At 60.4% G+C, this 22,059-nt stretch overlaps 2 protein-coding genes across 7 annotated transcripts in view; one reads left to right on the top strand and one right to left on the bottom strand.

Moving 5' to 3' along the window:
• SLC51A (solute carrier family 51 subunit alpha) overlaps positions 1 to 22,059 on the bottom strand; it is an 87,556-nt gene that overhangs the window by 22,288 nt on the left and 43,209 nt on the right. The window lies entirely within an intron of this gene.
• ZDHHC19 (zinc finger DHHC-type palmitoyltransferase 19) lies at positions 1,934 to 16,723 on the top strand. The gene is made up of 9 exons (XM_043522642.1): positions 1,934 to 2,037; positions 3,486 to 3,607; positions 8,474 to 8,613; positions 10,307 to 10,479; positions 10,827 to 10,932; positions 11,921 to 12,006; positions 12,931 to 13,093; positions 13,560 to 13,623; positions 16,499 to 16,723. The coding sequence occupies exons 1-9, from the start codon at positions 1,934 to 1,936 to the stop codon at positions 16,624 to 16,626; spliced, it is 1,086 nt and encodes a 361-aa protein (XP_043378577.1). The 3' UTR covers positions 16,627 to 16,723.

Raw genomic sequence — 22,059 nt, forward strand, 5'->3', positions numbered from 1 at the left:
AGCGAGGACGTCCCTGGCCCTAGCGGGCTCTTTAATGGGGCAGAGAACAGTAGAACAGGAGACGCCGGCTGGGAGCGGACGCCAGACGCACTGAAATCAGAACTAGGGCCCACGGTTTGAAGAGTGAGGGTGACAGACTATTGGTACACCCTGCCCAGGGAAGTGGCGGGTTCCCCTGGATGGCTTCCAGTGCAGACCTGCTGCATTAGCCAGACACAGGTTACGGGGTTCAGTCCAGGGGTCCCTGGGGGAAAGTTAAGGGCCTGTGCTGGACTGGAGGTCGGACTAGAGGATCGAATGGTCCCAGCTTGCCGTCAGGTCTGAGCCACACTTTGTCAGGGCTCTGGCTGGAGGAATGGCTATTTCTGTCTGACCCACAAGAGACAGATGGTTCTGGGGGGTTGCCAGACTCTAGAGCCCAGCAGAGAGTGTCTGAACTCCCCCGGGACAGGCACGTTCCTGCCGCAATGACCAGTACAGACCCCGTGGCCGCCTCGTCCCTAGGGGGGCCGGGACCCTGGCTCTCAGGCCTTGTCGAGAGCACAGAGTGAACTCGATGGCTCCTAATGCACACCCTGCGTGGGGGCTGACGCTCACCCCAGCGCTCGCGGCTCTGCTCTGGCCCCCTGCTTGTGTCTAGGCTGGTTGGGAGGCCCCGTGTGACCCTGGCACAGCATCGCCCACGCGGCGCTGACAGCGGGCACTGCAGGAGAGGCAGCTGAGGGTCTGTTCTGCCAGCCTGTCGTGGCCCCGAGGCAGCCTCCCTCACCAGGTGGGCATTGCAGCTCTTACCCTGCCAGATCCTGCAGAGGGGGGGTAGAGTCAGGAACCGCGGTCAGGCCTGAATCCTGGTGCCCTCTGCTCCCCAGCCTAGCCATGGCCCCTGGGAGCCAGGCCTGGTGCTATCAGTGGGGCCGTGATTGCTGTTTGCTCAGTGGGGTGCTGAAGCGGTGGGTTACAGCAGGGATCGGTGCCACCCCGCTGGTCCCTGGGCAGGCAAGGAGAGAGCAGCTGGGTTTACCCCTCCGTCCCCCCAAGCTGGCCAGGGATTTCCAGAAAACTCTGGGGGCTGCATGCTGCACCCGTGAACTTTGGACTAGGCAGAGTTTGTGTGTCAGCCGGGGGGGGCAGGGAACCCAGTGCTGTCACGCAGCGTTCTGCCTGGGGAGGCACTCCAGTGTGTCGCACCTGGAGCCAGGACTCCTGGGTCCTCTCCCCAGCTCTGCTGCTGATTTCCTGGGAGGCTTGGGGCAAGTTACTCCCTTGCTCTGTGACTCAGCTTCCCCATGGGAAGGGTGGCTAATAACACCCCTTCTGCCTCCTTCGAGGGCACCCACCCAAGTCCCTCTCCTGGAGAAATGGGCTCAGTGGGGGTCTCTGGGGCCTTCTCTCTGCCGCCCTCCTGTGGAAGCTGCGATACTGCCCTGCTTAGGGCTGTCAGCAATGCGGGGATGCTGTTCAAACAGAGCCGCCGGCAGCGCTGGGCCTTTGTGTGTCTCTTCTAAAGGCCCCACACTAGTCAGTAAGTCCCACAGTGCTCCTGGGGAGGGACCTGTCACCCCATCCCACCTTACAGAGGGGGAAACTGAGGCACAGAGTGGGGACAAGCCCTGCCCAAGCTCACACAATGAATGGGTGGCTGTTGAACCCTGACTCTCAGCTCCTCCTGCTGTAAACACTAGACCCCACTCCCCTCCCACAGCCAGGGATAGAACCCAGGAGTCCTGGCTTCCAGCTCCCCCTGCTCTGATCACTAGACCCCCCTCCCCTCTCATGAGGCCCCAGTGTGCCATTGTGATGTCCCGCAGCACCGCGGAGCTCCCTGAGAGGTCAGCGTGTAACCGAGGGAACGGGGTGCCTACATTCTGGGGGGGGAGATTCCGGGGGTGCTCGGAGAGCCTTGGCAGTGCTGGATGCTCACACAGCCACCGCCATGATCCCTGCCGGGGGGGTGCCACACTGGGTCCTGCCCAGCCTCTTCGCTTCCTTTCACTTCAGCTCCCTCATGGGCCTGAGCAGCCTGTTCTTCTCCTTCCCGTAAGCAGGGCTGCCGGTTCGAACCCCCACTGGCTCAGCAGCACCGGGGGCTGTAATGGCCGCCCGTCCCTTCCTCCAGGCAGGAATTACGGCTCCTGAAGGGCAGCGAGGACAGAGGGCGACCGGCTGCAGAGTGGGGGTGAGGCCCTGGAGTGCCAGGCACTGCTGGGCATGGAGAGAGGGCTGGGATGGGCCTGATGAATTTAGCAGATGCTCCCCAGCACCTGAGCCCATCCCCCTGACAGGCAGAGCAGCTTGTGCTATGGGGCAGAGCCCCCTGGGGTGTCAAGAGGCCCAAGGCCTGTGGGGAGCCAGCCAGGTAGGGGAGGGTTCTTCATTCGCACGGTGTCTGTGTCAGGTTCAGAGCCATGCTGGGGTGGCCCTGCCAGCCGCAGATGGATCTCACTAGCCAGCGAGCAAATGCCCCAGGAGTCAACATTGAAAGGCAGAGCGCTCAGCCTCTGGACCTAGGCCCTTGTACACCAGCCAGCGCCAATGAGCCCCCTGCACAGCTGGGAGGGTTGGCCCCATTTCACAGATGGGGAAACTGAGGTGTGGAACCAGCGCGAGGTCAGGGACCAGCTCAGACGGCGTCAGCACCGGAGTCGGGATTAGAGCTCAGGGCTGCGCTAAGCCCGTCTTTCCCACACACGCACTGAGCCCCTAACTCCGCCACGGCATCTATCCCAACAGCTGGGGCAGGGCCGTCCACTCCTGCTAGGGATGGGCCGCAGCAGAGAGGACACGAACCCTGGCGCCCGAAACCAGATCAGTCCTTCCCTGAGGGTCAGAAAACTCTGGGGCCCTTCCCCCGTGTTATTTTCACTGGGTCCGTCTCCATGGCACCTGGGGGCGCTCCTCCCCGCCCCGTACCACAGACGTGTACTCGTGCTTCGTCGGTGCGACGTGGGCTCAAAGCCCAGCCCCACCCCCAGGCAGGAGGGGCCGAGCGGGAATGTCTGCATGGCTGGCGTGAGCACACTTAGCACAAGTGCCACGAGCACACGTCCGTGGACCCTGGGGCAGTGGAGACTCGCCCACGGCAGCCTCTGGCCAGCAGAAGCGCCCCAAGAGCTGCCAGCCTCAGTGCTCGTGGGCTGGCCGGGAATTTCCCCCCCAGCAGGAGCGGACAGGTCAGCAAAGGAGCCTGCCCCAGGCTCAGGCCAGCACAAACCCAGGCCCAGGAGGGAATCTGCCCAGGACACCAGCGTTAGCAACCCCTTTGGCCTCCGGAAGAGGGTCAGGGATGTGCAATGGCCCCACGTGGCCTCTATCTCCCCTTCCTCTGGGTGCCGGCAGATCCTGAGGGTGCAGGCCCCAACCCCACCCCTGCTGGCACCTTTCTCTGCCCTCCAAGCACTGAGCAGGTCTCCCCCTGCTTAGCGTCCGAGCTGCACCTGGAGCTCGCTGGCTGTGGTCTACCACCCTCCCCTCTCCTTCCGTTTCAGATGCAGCTGGCTGGCCGTCCACGTGTCCCTGGCTTTCCCCCTGGTCGCAGGCATCCTTTTCATCCCAGCCGTGGCCAACCTCCTGCTGGCCAGCTTCACGGACCCTGGGATCCTCCATCGAGGTAACAGGAGCATAGCCCAGGCTCCCGAGGGGAGGGCCAGGCAGCTGGGCCCTGTAGGCAGAGAAGGGACAGATGGTCTTTGCTGGGAAGGCTGGCCTTCTCCTGAGGGCTCTGCCGTTCTCCCTGGCACTCCAGCTCCCAGGCTGGGATGCCTCAAGTCACCGCCTGGGGTTTCCCTGGGTCCTGCAGAAGCCTAGCCTATGGGCAGGACAGGGATGGGCACCTGACTGGCCCCCAGTGCCCCCCGTTGAGCCGCTTACCCAGCCACAGCTGTACAGACGGAGGTCAGAAGCCAGCAACGAGCAAATCTGCTTGACAAAAATAACGTATTAAATCCCTGTCCCCTGGGAACTAGGTGTTAGTGACAAGGCGCGAGCTCAGATCCTCAAAGCACAGCCCCAGCCACTGGCGCTGGGGAGACTCTTCTGCAGCTGTTAGCACTATAGGGTCTATGACACACTGTTGAGCAGTGACATCTACATCCAGCAGAGGGCAGGATGCACAGGCATATTCTGTCGTTCCCTTCAATGACGAGAGCCACGTTCCCCGAGCAATGCTCCGTTACGGGTGAGGTGGTCTGCTCCTGGCTTGAGCAGCACCTCCCCACTACAGACTAAGGGCTGTCCCGGGCCTCGCTGCAGCACGGCAGGGCTCGCACCCTAGCTGCCGGCAATGAGTCAGAAAGAGCGGGAGGGAAAAACTGAAGCAAGAAAGAACCAAAGTAAAGTCCCCGCAGAGGCGCAGAGCATGTGTGACTGCAGCGCTCTGCGCTGAGCGGAACAGAGCATCCCTAGACGTACAGGTGCGGGCCGCAGGCACGCAGCCAGACCAGTCACACCCAGCGCAGCTGCCAGTTTCTGCTCCTGCTGCCCAGGGGTCTAGACACATCCTGGCCTGGAGGGGGGGATCTGGTTACCAAGCCTCCCTGCGAACACGGCCTTTCCCTGGCCCTGGGAGCCAGGAGGCCTGGAACAGCTCTGTCCCAAGCTGGCTTTGTTTTCCAGTGAGGCTGTGCTGGTGCAAGGGGCCAGCCGGCCGGCGCCAGAGGCAGATATGCCCACAGGAACCCACGCAGCCTGGGCAGAGGCCGTGCCAGCACCCCACTAGGCCCAGCCCAGGGCTCAGCCCGTGCCCAGCCAGTGCCGTCAGTGATGGGTGTGTGACTGTCATGGGTGTCCCCTAGGAGCCAGGCTGAGACCCTCCAAACTCCACACACACCGGCTACAAGGCGGGAGGTCTCTGAGCCTCCCTGCGAGCGCTGGTGGGATTTCCGTGGCCTTCCACTACAAGCCACTGTCCCCTGCCCTCCACCATCCCCACTTTACCCGCCTCCTAGCACCACAGATCTCCTGGCAGCCCCCCAGCCTGGACATGGGCCACAGCCGGCTTCTCCAAGGACTGCCTAGTGCCTCCCACTGAGACAGCTGGGTCCAGCTGGGTCCTTAGGGCTGGGCGCTGGTGTCATGGAGTGTGGGGGAGTCCAGGCCCTGCACCCCTCTTCCTGGGTCAGAAGCGCATCTGCTACGGTGTTTGCTTCAGTGGAAGCTAAGGGCACTGCCTCGGGGTAGCGGGTGGCGAAATCTACCGCCACCAGAATGTATTTCTTCCCCGACCGGGTCATCTTGCTCAGAGGTCCCATTATGTCCATGGCCACCTTCTGGGAAGGCTCGTCTATGATGGGCAAAGGTCTCAAAGCCGCTTTCCCCTTGTCCCGGGCCTTCCCCACCCTCTGACAGGGGTCACAGGATCGGCAATACTGCCGGACCGTGGTAAAGACCCCGGGCCAGTAAAAGTTCTGTAGCAACCTCTGCCGGGTGCGCCGGATTCCCTGGTGCCCTGCGAGGGGGATGTCATGGGCCAGGTACAGGAGCTTGCGGCGATACTTCTGGGGGACCACCAGCTGCCTCCTGATCCCACAGGACTCCCCTTCCCCTGGGGGAGCCCATTCTCGGTACAGGAACCCCTTCTCCCACAGGAACCTCTCCTGGCAGCCTGTCCTCATGGTCCGTCCCACACTGAGGTCGGCCAGGTCCCTGAGCTTCCGCAAGGAGGGGTCTTTCCTCAACTCGGCCTGGAACTCAGCGGCTGGGGAAGGGATGGGGCCCGGTTCCCTCTCATTGGCCGGGTCTGAGGCCACAGCCTCTCTGAGCCGTGCCCCTCGGCGCTCCCTCCTCACCAGGGTAGGGTCCTGCGCCTCCGGTGTGGTACCCTCCCCAAGGTCAGGGTGCAGTGCCCCTCGCCGGCTCTGGCTACAGGTCACAACCAGGGCGGTCTGGGGCTTGCTCGGCCAGTCCTCTAGGTCTCCCCCCATCAAAACCTCAGTGGGCAAATGGTGGTGCACCCCCACATCCTTGGGGCCCTCCTCGGCTCCCCATTTCAGGTGTACTCTTGCCACGGGCACCTTAAATGGGGTCCCGCCCACCCCCGTCCGGGTCAGGTAGGTGTTGGGCACCACCCGATCTGGGGCCACCACCTCGGGCCGGGCCAGCGTCACCTCCGCGCCTGTATCCCAGTATCCATTGACCTTCCTCCCATCCACCTCCAGGGGAACAAGGCACTCTCTCCCGAGGGACAGCCCCGCGCCCACCCTGTAAACTGAGCACCCTGAGTCCAGAGCATCCAGCCCTCTGGCGGAGCTGGCCTGGGGTACTCTTTCCTCCTGAGCAGGTGGTAAGCTGGCAGGCCCCCTTGCTTGGGCCGTCTGCCCCTCGTCCAGCTGGGTCCCTCCCCAGTTAACCCTGGGTAGGTTGGGTCTGCTCAGTCTGTCCCTGAGCCTGGGGCACTGGGTCCGTATGTGGCCTCTCTGGCCACAGTGATAGCAGCTCAGGTCACGTTGGTCCCCTCGAGCGGGTCGGAGGGGCCCGACGCCAGGCGTTCCCCTTGGGAGGGGGTTCTCCCTATTTCCCCGCTGGGAGGTCCCATGGTGACTCTCTCTCTGCATCGAGGGGGGCCTGTTCTTTTGGGACTCCTCCCTGCTACCCCCTGACCGACTGTTCACAAACTCGTCGGCCAGCTGCCCTGCGTGCTGGGGGTTCTCTAGCTTTTTGTCCACCAACCCAGCTGTCCACTTGCGGGCATATCCCTGCATTTGGTTGACCAGTTGTAGGTAGGTGACCTCAGGCGTTTTACGCTGACTCCGGAACCTTCTCCGGTACATCTCGGGGGTCAGCCCAAACTCACGGAGCAGGGCCTGTTTGAACAGTTCATAGTCCCCTGCCTCCGGCCCTTTCATTCGGCTGTACACCTCCACGGCTTTGGGGTCCAGTAAGGGGGTGAGGAACTGGAGCCTGTCTGCAGGGTCAACGCTGTGCATCTCGCAGGCATTCTCAAAGGCCGTCAGGAAGCTATCTATGTCCTCCCCCTCCTTACGCTGGGCCAGGAAGCACTTATCAAAGCTCCTTGCAGTCTTGGGTCCCCCCTCACTCACCGCAGCCGGGGCCCCACTGCTCCTCAGCCTGGCCCCCTCCAGTTCATGCTGTCTTTGTTTCTCCTTCTCCTGACGTTCATGTTGACGTTGTTTTTCATGATCCTCCAGCTCCCTCATTTTCATCTCCCTCTCCCATTCCAGCCGCCTCCGCTCCAGGGATGGGGAGCTCCGCCGGGAGGATCCCCTGCTGGCTGCCAGGGTCAGGGTGCCCTCGGTATTCGCTGGGCTTCCCCCAACCCCTCCCCCAGGCCTAGGTAGGAAGGGTCTTGGGATGTCCTCAGCAGCAGTCTGACCCCTCCCAGCCCGGTCAGGCCCCTGGTCCCACGCTGTGCCCACTGGGCGGCTTCCCTCAGGGACAGGGATTGGGTCATCCAAGCAATCCCTCTCCTCCAACTGGGCAATCAGCTGTTCCTTGGTGGACCTCCCGATGCGCAGCCCCCTCTGCCTGCACAGCTCCACCAGGTCGCTCTTAAGGTACATCTCCCTGCTGGCCACTCGCAGGCCGGGCAGCTTTCTACGGTTTCCAGGAAAAACCCCTCGTGTGCCAGCCCTTCTCAAGGTCACCACCTCTTTGTCAGGGTCGAGCTGCAGACTCCTCCGCCCCTGGGACCGCTCGCTGTGATCCCCCGGGGGACCCTGTTACTGCAAAAGTCCTTCTCTCTGGTCACACACTCCCAGGGGTTAACCGCCCCCTGAAACTGTCTCTCTCTGAATCTTCAGCACGCCTGGTCCCCGTCAATCCCCCTTCGTTTTACTGCTCCCCAGTCACTTACTGCAGGAAGCACCGTTCACGGGGTGCAGTAGATCCCACCTCTGCCACCAGTTGTCATGGAGTGTGGGGGAGTCCAGGCCCTGCACCCCTCTTCCTGGGATTCACTGAGACTCTCAGCCAGCCAGTAAAACAGAACGTTTATTGGACAACAGGAACACAGTCCAAAACAGAGGTTGTGGGTACAACCAGGACCCCTCAGTCAAGTCCTTCTGGGGGAGCAGGGAGCTTAGACCCCAGCCCTGGGGTTCCCTGCGTTCCTCCACCCAGCCCCAAACTGAAAACTAAACCCCCCCAGCAGGCTCTCTCCTGCAGCCTGTCTTCACATTCCCGGGCAGAGGTGTTACCTCCCCCTCCCCCTCCTGGCTCAGGTGACAGGGTCTCAGGTCTCCCCTCCCCAGGGCACATTCCCAGGTCAACACTCCCCCCTCCCTGCTGCGTCACATCGTCACAGCTGGGTCCTGCGGCTGGGCAGAGGGTCCAGGGGATAATATGCGACCTCCCTCACCCCCATCGGTGCTTTGCTGGATGTACATCAGGGCGCTGCACTGCCAGCCCAGCTCCTGAGCCTGCTTTGGGGTCCCTGCCCAGTTCCTTGTGAGGCTGGTGCCGGGTCAGGCCCTGTCGCTGGGCGTACGGTCTCACTCCGCGCTGTGTCTCCCTGAGCCAGGGGCTGAGGGCCAGGCCGAGTTAGTGATCCAGGCGCTTCGGGTCAAGGAGAGCCGCTTCGACCTGCACTGGTGCCAGAAGTGTCGGTACTACTGCCCGCCACGGACCTTCCACTGCCCCTGGTGCAACGTCTGCGTGGAGGTGAGGCTGGCGGGGCTGCGCTCAGTACCCTGGCCTGGGAGCCTGCTAGCCCGCCCAGACACCCCTATACACGCTGCAACAAACACAGACACCCTGCACGCACCGATCCGCACCCCGCCCAGACACCCCTATACGCCCGCCGGCACAAACACAGACACCCTGCACGCACAGATCCTCACCCCGCCCAGACACCCCTATACACCCGCCGGCACAAACACAGACACCCACCGTCACAAACACAACACCCTGCACACACAGATCCGCACCCCGCCCAGACACCCCTATACACCCGCCGGCACAAACACAGACACCCTGCACGCACAGATCCGCACCCCGCCCAGACACCCGAATACACATGCCATCACAAACATAGCCACCCACCGTCACAAACACAGACACCCTGCACACACAGATCCACACCCCGTCCAGACACCCGTATACACACGGCAGCACAAACACAGACACCCTGCACACACAGATCCACACCCCGCCCAGACACCCCTATACATCCGCCGGCACAAACACAGACACCCTGCACACACAGATCCGCACCCCGCCCAGACACCCGTATACACACGCCGGCACAAACACAGACACCCTGCACGCACAGATCCACACCCTGCCCAGACACCCGAATACACCCGCCGGCACAAACACAGACACCCTGCACACACAGATCCGCACCCCGCCCAGACACCCGAATACACACGGTGGCACAAACACAGACACCCTGCACACACAGATCCGCACCCCGCCCAGACACCCGAATACACACGGCGGCACAAACACAGACACCCTGCACGCACAGATCCGCACCCCGCCCAGACACCCGAATACACACGCCGGCACAAACACAGCCACCCTGCACACACAGATCCTCACCCCGCCCAGACACCCGAATACACCCGCCGGCACAAACACAGACACCCTGCACACACAGATCCGCACCCCGCCCAGACACCCGTATACACACGCCGGCACAAACACAGACACCCTGCACGCACAGATCCACACCCCGCCCAGACACCCGAATACACCCGCCGGCACAAACACAGACACCTTGCACACACAGATCCACACCCCGCCCAGACACCCGTATACATCCGCCGGCACAAACACAGACACCCTGCACGCACAGATCCACACCCCGCCCAGACACCCGAATACACCCGCCGGCACAAACACAGACACCCTGCACACACAGATCCTCACCCCGCCCAGACACCCGTATACACCCGGCAGCACAAACACAGACACCCTGCACGCACAGATCCACACCCCGCCCAGACACCCCTATACACACGCCGGCACAAACACAGACACCCTGCACGCACAGATCCACACCCCGCCCAGACACCCGAATACACACGCCGGCACAAACACAGACACCCACCGTCACAAACACAACACCCTGCACACACAGATCTGCATCCCACCCAGACACCCATATACACACACCGTCACATACACCACCACCCTGCACACACAGATCCGCAGCTCCATAGACTCACAGCCACGTACCCTGCCCTGGGGAGTCCTCCCATGCCTGTTCCTACTTCCCCATTAGCCAGGGGACAGGCTGGCTCACCGCGGCACTGGGCCAAGGCTGCAGCTGCCCCTGGAGGGGGGCCGTGCAGTGGCCCAGCGGGGACATGGGCAGCGCTGATGTCGGGCACTTTCCCTGCACACCCAGGAGTTCGACCACCACTGTAAGTGGCTGAACAACTGCATTGGCTGCCGCAACTTTCGCTTCTTCTTCCTGTTCGTGGCTTTCCTGTGCAGCTACAACGTGGTGGTTCTGGCTTCCTGCATCACCTACCTGGTGCTCAACTTCCACCAGGCCTACGGCGCGGAAAAGATCTGTGCGTATCCTTGGAGAGACGAGCCAGGGCTTCCCCCTGCCACGGGTCCCTCAGCACGCAGCTGGCACAGAGCGCCCAGCCCTGGGCACGCAGCTGGCACAGAGCACCCAGCCCTGGGCACGCAGCTGGCACTATGCACACACACTGAGCTTCACCCCACACAGGCCAGAGTTGTGGAGCTCCAGGGGGCTGGGGCTGATCTTTGTGGTCCACCAGGATGTCACACACACGCACACACACACACAGGCTGTGTCCCACACTCAGTGGGAGGGCCGAGGACTCGCCCCTCAGCAGGAGCACAATCCTGTCCAGACCTGGCTTTATATCCTTCACTTACTCTCCTGCTGCCAGCATCATGGTGACCATCCCGGCCGCTCTCTACCTGCTGCCCCTCCTGATCCTGGTGGGATCCCAGGCCAGTTTCATCACTCTGGCTAAACGCACCTATGAGCTCAAGGTACGGGGAGGAGGGAGCCCAGCCTGGGGCTCAGGGCATGGGAGCAGCAGCTGGTGGTGGTAGAACCAGAGGGTAAAAGCTGCTCCAGGCTTTAGTCATGGGAAATCTGTCCAAGAAACCAATATGTGTGCAGCACACGTGTGTGTGTGTGTGTGTGCGCACGCGCATACATGTGTACGTGTGCATGGATACGTGTGCGTGCGTATGGGATGTGCATGCAAGGGGGCCTGATCCTGCAGCTCTGCTGCATGGACTCCCCTCCCTCCCCCAACCCCCTTTCCCATCACTGGGATTCTTGCCTGCTCGGGCCTGCATCAAAGGCGCATGTGTGTGAGGCTGGGGGCGCTCCAGGGGGGCTCTGGTGCAGGCCGCTGGGGCTGGCTGGGGCACCGTGGTTGCGTAACCAGCCCGGTTGCTCCCACGCTCGCCAAGCCAAGCGGCTGGTGTGTGTTTTGGAGCGTCCACACGGAGCGCTTTGCTTTCCCAGCTGTGCACCCGCCCTGGGAGCCCGTGAGCCTCTCTGGCTCAGAGCCAGTGCGTGCGCTGGGGAAGCGGGGCTCGCGGCCTGCCTGGGAGAGGCAGGCCTCGCCCTGCAGGGTCCCTTCCAGGCCGCGCCTGGGGGGGACATCAGGGCCGCTGGTGGGTGCGAGGGCTAGAGGCTTGCCCTCAGGAGGGGCTAGGCCAGCCATGCTCAGGGCACAGCCCCTGCACCAGTCGGGCCAGGATGCAGCTGATGGCCGCAAGGCAGCGTTGCAATTTAGCGCCTCGGAGGCATGGCCCTGGGTTCGTCTTCCTCACGCTGACACATGCACCGGCTGCGAAGCATCGTCCGCCCCAGCTGGTTACTCTCTAGCCAGTTCCTGCCTCTGAAACTAGAGCGGGTGCAGGTGCCAACGCTGTCTCCCTCCTGTCCCAGAGCCCCGTCCCCTGTGGGGGAACATGGTCCAGCGCTCCCCAGCTCCCGCCGTTGTGTCTCTTCTGTCCCCAGCTTCGCGAGGCGGGCAGAGCGAATCCCTTCGACCTGGGATGGGCCAGGAACTGGTACACGGCCCTGTGTGCCCCACAGGGACCAAAGTGAGTGCAAGGCCCCTGATTAGCCCACCCCCCCCCTTTCACAATCCCATGGCTGGGGGACCAACTGGGCTGCTCCCAGCTGGGGGTGTCGGGGCGTGCTGAGAACGCAGGCGATCGGCTGCGATCCCGAACTCCAGCCCGGGCGGGGACGGGCATCGCAGCCCTGGACGGACCAGCCGTGGGAGGCCCCCACTCTAAGCACTGCAGCGGCTGAGCTGAGTAATCAACCACCGGTGCCTCCTCCCTGGAATCTTGTACATATTCTCTTGCATTAGTGCCCGGGGGCCCCAGGCAAGATCGGGGCCCTGTTGTGCTAGGCGCTGTATAAACGTATACAAGGAATTGATCCCTGTCCCGAAGAGCTTCCAATCTCAGCAGACAAGCACCATCCCGGGATGGTGGGAGGGTGTGGGACGTACGAGTGATCAAGGTGGCCGTGTGCACACGTCCCAGGAAAAGTCCCTGGACAGGAGCCACGCTGTTTGCTGAGGGGCTTTCCCAGTGATCCATCCCCCCACCATGCGGTACTGAGCAGAGTGTTACCGGTGACTCTCCAAGGGGGGATTTCTGCAAGGAAAGGCGGCCTCCCCGCTGGCCTTTCTGGGAATCACACACTCGCCTGCACCCTGCTGCCTGGCAGAGACCAGGCAGGACTCAGCTGCACTGGCTGGAAAGGAGATCCTTTGTGGACACACTGCGGCTCTCTGGCTCCCAGGCTGGGCCGCCCCAGGGCCGCGCTCTGGACTCAGCACTCATGCAGGGGCCAATTCACCACCATTCCCAGAACAGCTGGGGTTCCACTATCGTGGGTCTTGGATCAGAGCCATCCCTGGTTCTGGCTCTGCATCGACTGGGGCTCTGCCTTCAGAGCTGGCTTGTTGTGACCCGGCGGGGCATGGTAGCAGCTGCCTTCTGCCCCTCCAGGTACATGGTTCGAGCCGCCAAACCAAAGGCAGCGACCCGCAGAAGCAGGAAGGCATCTGTGGCCCGGCTCCTTCCCCAGATGTCACGTCTGAACACGGCATCTGCGGGACTCTCATCCCACCGCTGCCCTCAGGACGTGCCTGGCCAGGGGAGGGCAGCCAAGGTGTGTGGCTACTTGTTCTAGGCCATGGGAAGCCTCTTGCAGGGCAGGGTCCCTGTGGGAGCCACGTCTCAAGAGCAGCCTGCCCCGGAGGGGAGGGCTCAGCCGGGGTTACCAGTGGCCGCTGGAGGCAGTCACAGGACCAGATGCATAGACCTCTCCTTACTGGATCCTGCACCCCTTTCCCTGCCCGGAGTGAAGGAGGCCTGGCTCCAGGCCCTGAGCCCAGCACCATGGAACACCCTCGCATTCCCGGCTCCCTGCCCTCAGGCTGGCACCATAGACCCAGGAATGTCTGGAAGCATCAGCAGCATCGGTGGTCTCCTGAGAGGTGCGGCTGCCCTTAGCACCTGTTGAAGCCGCGGGGGGGGGGGGGGGGGTATGGGGGAGGTGCCAACACCAGTGGAGGGGGCGGGTGTCCCTTTCTGTTTGCACCTCGTGGTTGATGGCTCAGTGCATCTCTCCGCAGGCTGGCGCCAAGAGGACCTGGTGCCCAGCAAGCCCAGAGAGGAAGGCGAACACGGCGATGAGAGGTGAGCAGAACCTCCCGGTTCTCACCCTGCGCGGCACCCCCAGAGCCCTGCTTTCCTCCGGGCTTAGGTCTGGGGCTTCACACACATGCACAAAGTCCAGGGGCAAAATCGTGCCCCCGCCCCCTGAAATCAAAACTCCCATTGACTTCAGTGTGGGCCAGAATGGTCCCCGTCCCAAAGAACTTACAACCCGTGCAATGCTCCAGGAGTAGCCGGTTCACAATGGGAATGAAACCTAGCTTTTCTCTAGAGCTTTCCACCAGCAGCTCTCCGCGCACTTTACAAAGGAGGGCAGTATCTTCATCCCCATGGTACAGCAGGGAAACTGAGGCACAGAGAGGGGAAGTGATGTATCGAAGGCCAATGGCAGAGCTGGAAATAGAGCCTATGTCTCCCAGTCCGCTGGTCTATCCCCTAGGGCACACTGACTAGCCTTTTGTAGCCCTGAGGCTTTTCCTTTGCCATTCGGCACTTCAGCGGGCAGTAAGGCTGGTGGGAGGTTGAGACAAAGATGGGAAAAGTCCCAGCCAACAACACAGAGGCTGAGGCTTTCGTGTTTAAAGGAAAAGACTCGCCAGGCATGTCGCAGGCATCGCTGTGTCTCTTTTCCACTGGGGACATGTGAGTAGCTGTCATGAGCCTTGGAGGAAGGTTCGTCAGCCCCATTCAAGGCCGGCGTGGTCGGCATTTTCCTTGTTTTGATTTCTTGCTGCAATTGTTGGCATTTCAGCAAACCAATGCAAAATGTCAATACAAACGGTCAGAGCAATGCTTGGAGCATCTCCCCTGCCGATAGCGCTGGCCGACGCAGTTGCAGCCTGGGAAACACTTTGTCCCACCCTTCGAAATGTACTGAAAACCCTTCCAATGAATTGGACGATCTTCACGGAACTGTTTGTTGTTTTCTTCTACCGGCTCCAACTCACGGATTGAGAGGCCAGAAGGGACAATTGTGCCCATCTAATGTGATGTCCTGCATAGCACAGGCCAGAAAAATTCACCCAATGAAAAACTGAAATCTATTTTAACAAGAACAGGTTTAGAATTTTTTTTTTTTTGCCAGCAAATGTTCAGTGTTTATTAAATTAAAACTATCTACTTTAACAAATATGTTATAAATCACCATCTGATTTGGACCGAAGTAATACAAAAAGTTAATCAAGACCGACCGGACTCTAATGATAGTAGAAAAGACATGAACACACATTGGAGATTTGCATTGGTTTGAAGTCCCCCTTAGTAAGGATGGATTTTTTATTCTAAATTAATTCAGATCCTCAGCTCACCCACCTACGTTTCCTGCTATTTTTGAGAGGTTTACAATCACAGTTAACTATTTTTAAATGTTTCTGCTCCCCCTTTGCTGTGAAGGACTCACACAATCAGCAGGGAAAAGGAGATCTGACTAAATAAGCTATAAAGGGGAAGTGGTGAAACTGACGTATAAAGAAACTAGACAAGTGAAAGAGAAATATTTTTTCTCTTTAAATTCTGGTCACCTTCAGGGGCTTTTGGTAACCGTGACGGGAGGAAAATGTGCAGGCAGAAAGGTGATCGTGGTTTTATACATTACTGGGTGGAATGTCCTGTTTGCAGACCTTCTATTTGAAATCCATTTGCTGCGGAAAAACACGGAATTTGTGTTTTTACAGAGAATCTTGAGCTTTTACATTTTGTTAAAAAATAATACCATGCAGTAGGACCCCGTTTATCCGAGCCTCCATTATCCGGCTCTCCGTATTAACCTAGCCAGGACTGACCGCCCGTGCCCTCCCGCCTGGGGCTGTCAGACAGAGCCCTGCCACCCGGGGCTTGGGCTGTCAGCCCCGGTTCAGGTAATATGGAGCGCCAGATAATGGAGGCTTGGACAAACAGGGTTCTGCAGCATATCAATAAGCCAAGGATACGGGGGAAGGGATAGCTCAGTGGTTTGAGCATTGGCCTGCTAAACCCAGGGTTGTGAGTTCAGTCCTTGAGGGGGCCATTTAGGGATCTGGGGCAACTATGGGGGTTTGGTCCTGCTTTGAGCAGGGGGTGGGACTAGATGACCTCCTGAGGTCCCTTCCAACCCTGATATTCTAGGATTCTGTGATTCATGGTGCTGCACTGATACCTGTACATCCTGTGACTAGGGAAACGAACGTTCAGCTTTTTTTGTTAATTGCTGGAAAATGTGGATTTTTATGGCTTTTTATTGGAGAATTTTTAGCTCACTGCTAATGACCAGGCTTTCGTAGAACTCCCCTCAGCGCTGAACGCATCTGTATACAAAGCAAAGGGGTGACAAAGACGGTGACTTAGCATGAAACCGTCCCGACAGTCCCAGTAATGATGGCTTTGATCAATGATTAGTAAATGATCCTGAGTGCAGCTGCTCCAGCCAGGTCTCCGTAGGGTCCCAGGCCCTGTGCTCCCGGCTCGGTGATTTCCCAGTTCTGCCTGTTGGTTAAAGGCTCTGTGATGAACATTAACTGAGCTGCCCCCTCCCCTGAGGAGGGGGTGCAGGGAGTGTCACAGATGGGCACCGAGTGGCTGAACGGCCACCGCCCTGGTCAGGTGCTCAGCAGAGCTGGGAAGCAGGCTTTTCAAAAGCACGCAGCTCCCATTTCAGCATCGAAATGGGGCCAGATTTTCAAATGAGCTCAGCCCGCTGGGCGCTGAGCCCTTGCAAACCTGGCCCTGAGCTCTCAGGAAAACCAGGCCCTAAAGGACTTGTCGAAGACCATGTAGGGGACGGGTGGCAGAGAGGGGACTAGAATCCAGCCCTGCTCTGACAGCAGGAGCCGCTTTCTTTTGCTGATGGCCGTGGCTTCTCCAGGGGACAAGCGGGAGCTGCTCCTCGCTGGGACTCATTGTTCCGCTTTCTCCTCTCCAGTCCCAGGCATGGCTGAGTGGCCAGCGATGGCGGATGGCGGAAGAGGTGCTCACTGGAAATCCCAGATACACATCAGCAGCAGAGTGGTCTCGCCCACGGCCGCGCTCCTTTCAGTGTCTGACATTTAAAGGGACCCCTGACGGCAGCTCCTGGTTTATTCCAGGTACAAAGGGTCCCCAAGAGAAAACCCTGGACAAACTGATGAATAAAGTTTCTATCCCCAAGCATTCAGTCCACGTCTCAGCGGCTAAGACCTCAGAATGATGGGCATTTTGGTGCTGGCCTGCAGGGGCAGCTCCCCTCTGCTGGTGCCCTGCCCGGCTTCTGCCTGCCTAGACCACCACCCCCAACCCCGCCCTTGTGCATGCGAGCCCTGGCTGCGGGGTGCCTTTGGGAGGACGATGCTAGAGGGCGAGGCATGGAGCTGGGCGCGTGATGGGAAAATCAGCTCGACATTTGTTACGTCAATTATTCAAGCAGCTGCAGTGCAGGCAAGGCAAAATTCAGCCGCCCCCCCCCCCCCCCGGGTCCCTGGCAGCTAGTGCATGGCACTGCTCTGACTGGCACACCTCGTGTCTCACTCCCGGCTCTGGGGAGCTGCATAGGCAGCTCATCCAGCCCCAGAGGCAGGGGCGGGGTGGCACCAGGTGGCCAGAGAGATTGGCTTGAGTCACGTATCTGCCACTCCTCTCTGGCTGAGTGGGGCCGGGGGGGCTCTGGAGCACCAACTTGGGGGGGGGGGCGCCGTTGATCACATAGGGCAGAGATGGGGGCAGCCGTAGCAGGCCAGGAGCGGCCCAGTCGCCAGTGCCCTGGGCTGAGTCATTGTGGGGAGCGTGCTGCAGCTTCCACCCGTTCATCACAACGGTTCTGTTCCTGGTTCTGGGTTTCATTTCCCTCCCCGCGGGGCTCAGATTACAGGGGGGCCTGACTGGCGTGGGCTGTGGCACCAGCACTGGAGCTGGGCTGAAGATCTCGCGGCAGCAGGTGCCGCTCCAGCAGCCCTGTGATGAGTTGGGCCCGTTCCGCAGGCCTGAGCGCCACCCTGAAGCAGTGGGCCGGCAACCCCTGGGATGCTGCGGGCCCCAGCGAGCCGTGCTCCGTAGGAACGGCACGGGAGCCAACCAGAACCTGGCTGCCCATTAGCCCAACACGTGTCCCATGGGCCGGAGAGTGGCAAAGCTTCCACCCCCCGGCGTCGCCCTGCGCAGGAAGGGAAGCTAGCTGGAGAGGCTGTTCTTACACACGCAGGAGGTTCCCACTGGGCCTCACACCCAGATCCCTGGAGCTGGGTACAGTGAGTCCCACGCAGCCAATGCTACACAGACCAGAGTAATCGCTAGGGAGCCAAGGGCTTGGGGCCAGACCCGCAGCTGGCGTCAGCCCTTTGCCTGCAGGCACCAGACGGCCCCAGCCCAGGCAGGGCCTGATCCGAGGCCCATGGAAGCCAGCGGGAGAATTCCCATTAACTTCAGCAGGTGTAGGATCCAGCCTGTGGCATGAACCTCCCGCCCCCAGAACTGCTGCCAGCCCCCTTCCCTCCCCACATGCCCTGTGACCCGATAGTGAACAGCTGCCTTTATCTGCAGTGGCTGGCGGGCGTGTGCGCAGGCAGGCGGGGCTGGCAGGGAAGAGGCACCTCGGGCACTGGAATCACACTCCGCTTTCCAGCTCCTCTGCGCTGGGCAGGCAGCCTCGTCTTCCCCAGCCCGGGCATTGCCCCAGAACTGCAGGGAGGGAGGGGGGGCCCTCACTGGGCCAGGCTCCCAATGGTAGGTTTGTTGTTAAGCTGGTTTCACCAGACGTCTCCTGCCAGAGGTTCGCAGCCTTCCCAGCCTCAAGCTGGGTGCCCCCGGCAGCATCCAGCCTGTGTTACCCACTTGGCGACGGGGCGCATGTAGAGTGGGGAGTGTGATGGAGCTCGGGGTACCCAGGACTGAGTCACCCTGTTCCCCCAACTGCCTCCAGCCTGAGGGCATCTCTCTTGTGATAGCTCCCTAACCCCGCCTGCCTTTCAGCCACTCAAGCAATCTCCTCTGGGCTAGGCCAGCCCAGCCCTGCCAGCAAGGGGTGACCCTACTCCCCAAATCCCCTTGAATCCCTCCCCTGTGCTACCCAGCCCCTGACACCAGCTAATCACCGAAATCCCAGACCCCCTGCCCCTAGGGGAGCAGTGTGCCCCACTTTTACCTTAGCCCACAGCTCCCTTATCCATAGTTCCCTTTCCTAGCTCGTACAGGTTTCCCCACAACGTTCAGGCTGTTGCAGAGCTGGCTGGCCTCATGGGAACCAGGATCCAAATGGTCATTGAACAGCCCCGCCCAGCGAGCTGCCTCCTCCATGAATGGGGGCAGAGGACCTCTCCCCACTGAAACAGGCTTTCATCCCTATTCACACACAAGGGGCCCCCTGTCGGGTGCAACGTTCCCTTTTCACCTCCAAGTGGTTTCGCGCCTTTGCTCTTGGCTTTGATGGTTTTCCATTGGCTGTTCGGGGATGGGGCCAGGGTAGACAACTGAGCTGTGTGTTAGGTCACTGGCAACCCCACCCCGCATGACTAGACCATCACCAAGTGATATCACTGCCTGGGGACTCCTTTTAACCTTCAGACTGTACGGGCGTAAAATTCAGTACAGTGACCTTATTCTTAACGATTACCCGTACACACATCACATTGTGATCATGAACACCGATAAGTCACACACTTTCAGTAGAGACCTCCCATGCTATCCTCTGTGGAGGCAACGTATTTGCTGCTGCGAGTTTGCCAGGACTGAGCCAGGCATTGCTTGTGGGGGACAGGCGACGCGTAGGCCATCCAGCACCAGTGCGGCTCTCTGGCATTGTGAGTTACACGTCAGTTAGCGGGTGTGAGCGGGGACGGCCAACTCTCGGTAATGTACATGCCGTACGCTCACTTGGCCTCTGTCGCCTTTGGGGCGCAGGAAGGACTTGTGGGGTGCTGGCCCCGTGCCCAGTGGGATTTTCACCCCACATCACCCAAGTTCAGCGGTGAGACTAAGTGATGTTGCACCGTCTTCAGCACGCCCCTGGTGCTTGGGGCAGGCAGCAGGGAGGTTTGTGATGCACCTTAGTTCCTGGGGGAGTTCGTTCCACAGCCGGGGGCCGGCCCCCAAGGAAGCTCTGTCCCCTGGACAAATGTCCCCTCATGGTGGGGAGTTGTTGACCCCACTCTTCATTGGCTCCGTTAGACATCCTGGGCCCCGGCCATTGGGCACCATGAAGATAAGGACTGAGGCCTTGAACTTGACTCGCTATTCTAGGGAGTGGCCTGCTCTGATGTCCTTGCAGCACCTGTATTCCTGAGCTGAGCTGCAGCTCTGAGGACAAGCTGGCGTTTCCTAAGGGCGGCTGGCTGCATGCCCAGGTGTATCGCGTTGCTGTCATCCAGCCCCGAGGCGGGGCAGGTGTATGTAACCAAGGCCAGGTCTTTCTGTCCCAGGATGGGATGGAGTGTCCTAGCCTAGCAGAGGACTGACTCACAGATGCTGCTATGCAAGACCTCAGCGAGAACAAGGAACCTGGGAGCCCTCTCAATGAAGGACTGAATTGTCCAAGTACAGGTGTGAACCTCTGACCAGAGGAGACCGCCCTATGGCCGCAAACTCCTAAAAGGGGATCATGTCAGGCTAGGATCCTGGCTTTGGGCAGGGGAACCTGCTCATGCCAAACCACTGTGGGACTCGCTTGATCGTCAGTTCAGAGGGGCAGAGACATTTCAGAGGGTGAAACAACCGATCCGCCCCCTGCAGCAGGTTTGTGAGGGCTTTGCCCACTCTCCAGCGTGTCTTTTCCAAGAGCTGAGCTGGCATCAAAAGGCCAAAGTCTGGTCTTAGTTACACTGGTGCCAATCCAGAGTAACTGTATCTAGGCCAGGAGAGTTCATTCAGACTGACCGCAGTTCATCTTTGACAGTGCCCCAAATGTGCCATGTGCCGCCGAGTGTGAATGAGGAGACACTGCTCCAGCCCTGTAGTCAGACGGGCTGCAGCGGGGCAGCTACAAAGCCATGGGGAGCCGCTAGGGCAGGGTGCCGGCCACAAGCGAGTGTGGTTGAAGGCTGGGGGGTGATGGCCTGGCAGACCGGCTCGCTCCGGGGCTGGAGTAACGGGCGGCATTGGCCATGGGTGGGCACCGGTGTCAACGAGCGAGAGCAGGAGCTAGGGTCGAGCTGTCACAGGAGACACGGAGTTGATGCAAATCCACTCCCCACCCCCATGTCATTGTACTGGGGCCGCGGTTACACCGGGGGCACTTGGCCCGGGAGTCTGTCTGGCATTGCACAGAGTCCATCTGCACAGATCACAGAGACGTGGGGTGTCCTCCCGAGTCCTAAGGAAGAAGCAGAAACTGGCCTCCGTGCACAGTGCACCCCGCTGGTCCCTCTAAACATGCACAGGTAACATCAGCCCGATTTGGGCTTGGAGGCGGGATGGGCACCCCACAGTGCGAGGTGGTTTCTGCCATCTCCCCCTCCCCCCCCCGGCCTTTACTGCTCCTGGCACTTGGAGGGAGGCTGGCTGGTTGGCCGGGGGGTGACTTTGTGGGGAAGTGACAAGCTCCCGGAGAGAGGGGCGGAGGGCCAGCTGCTGCTTTCAGTCCTGCCAGGGTCACTCTGGAGTGAGTCTGTTTATTGGGTTAGCCCCACTGCTGACACAGAGCGGAGCAGAGCTCCTCTGCGGAGCTCTGGGGGCCCGTCATCTCATTTTATTAATGACCCAGTAACAGCAAATCAGCAGCGTCTCCAAACTCAAGGAGGCAGCCTGGGATCTCAGCCCCCTGCGCACACCCAGGCCCTACACTGTGAAATGAGGGGCCACGGTCACTGAGTCAGGCTGTTTTGGACCGAGAGGGGAGCAAATTCCCTCATGCAGGGCTCTGCTCTGGCCACCACCTCTCTCTGAGCCCGCTGGGCCGGGGAGAGACGCGTCTCCCGGCTTTGTGCTGTGGCGAGAGCAGAATCCGGCCCTGAGGAGGGAGGCCTCCCTGCAGCCACGGCTGGCACCGCAGTGTGATAGCAACTGCAGGACCCGTCACAATCTCCTCATGCCACAGGCCGGGGTGGGGGTCAAGTGTGCTCAGTTCCAGGGAACAGTGGTGCTTTTTCTAGGCGCTCTGGATCCAGCCCTACTCTCCTGCCGATAACAAGCCCTGCCCAGTTGCAAGCAGAGCGATACGGCCGGATGATTCCTCCGGGGGCCATGTGTTACCCGCAGATGACTTTCTCGGGGCCCCTTCTGGAATCTGACAAGCTGCTCCCAGGAGATATGGCACAGGAAAGGAAGTGAGGGCCTGCAAGCTGGGGAGGGCCATCCAGGTTGCTGAGCGAACAGACACATTGCACACCAGTTTCACTTCAGCCAGGAACCACCTGTCACTTTCGGAGCAGGGTTTCCAGAGAACACAGGTTTCTGCTCATACGTGCCAGGCTTAAACTGCCCATCGGCACTGGGGTAGTGGATTAGGAAGGAAATCGCACCATCCATTCGAATCAGCGGCACTGAACCCACATGGTCATTTTCCTGCAGTGGGTTTCTGGC

Source organism: Chelonia mydas, chromosome 9 (assembly GCF_015237465.2).
Source record: "Chelonia mydas isolate rCheMyd1 chromosome 9, rCheMyd1.pri.v2, whole genome shotgun sequence".
Taxonomy (NCBI): Eukaryota; Metazoa; Chordata; order Testudines; family Cheloniidae; genus Chelonia; species Chelonia mydas.

What these genes read in the sequence shown, in the direction of transcription:
- ZDHHC19 (XM_043522642.1), top strand. Translation starts at nt 1,934, where the DNA reads ATGATCCCTGCCGGGGGGGTGCCACACTGGGTCCTGCCCAGCCTCTTC. An exon ending in GGCGCGGAAAAGATCTGTGC is followed by an intron (nt 10,480 to 10,826) that starts GTATCCTTGGAG and finishes TCCTGCTGCCAG; the next exon opens with CATCATGGTGACCATCCCGG. An exon ending in TGTGCCCCACAGGGACCAAA is followed by an intron (nt 12,007 to 12,930) that starts GTGAGTGCAAGG and finishes CTGCCCCTCCAG; the next exon opens with GTACATGGTTCGAGCCGCCA.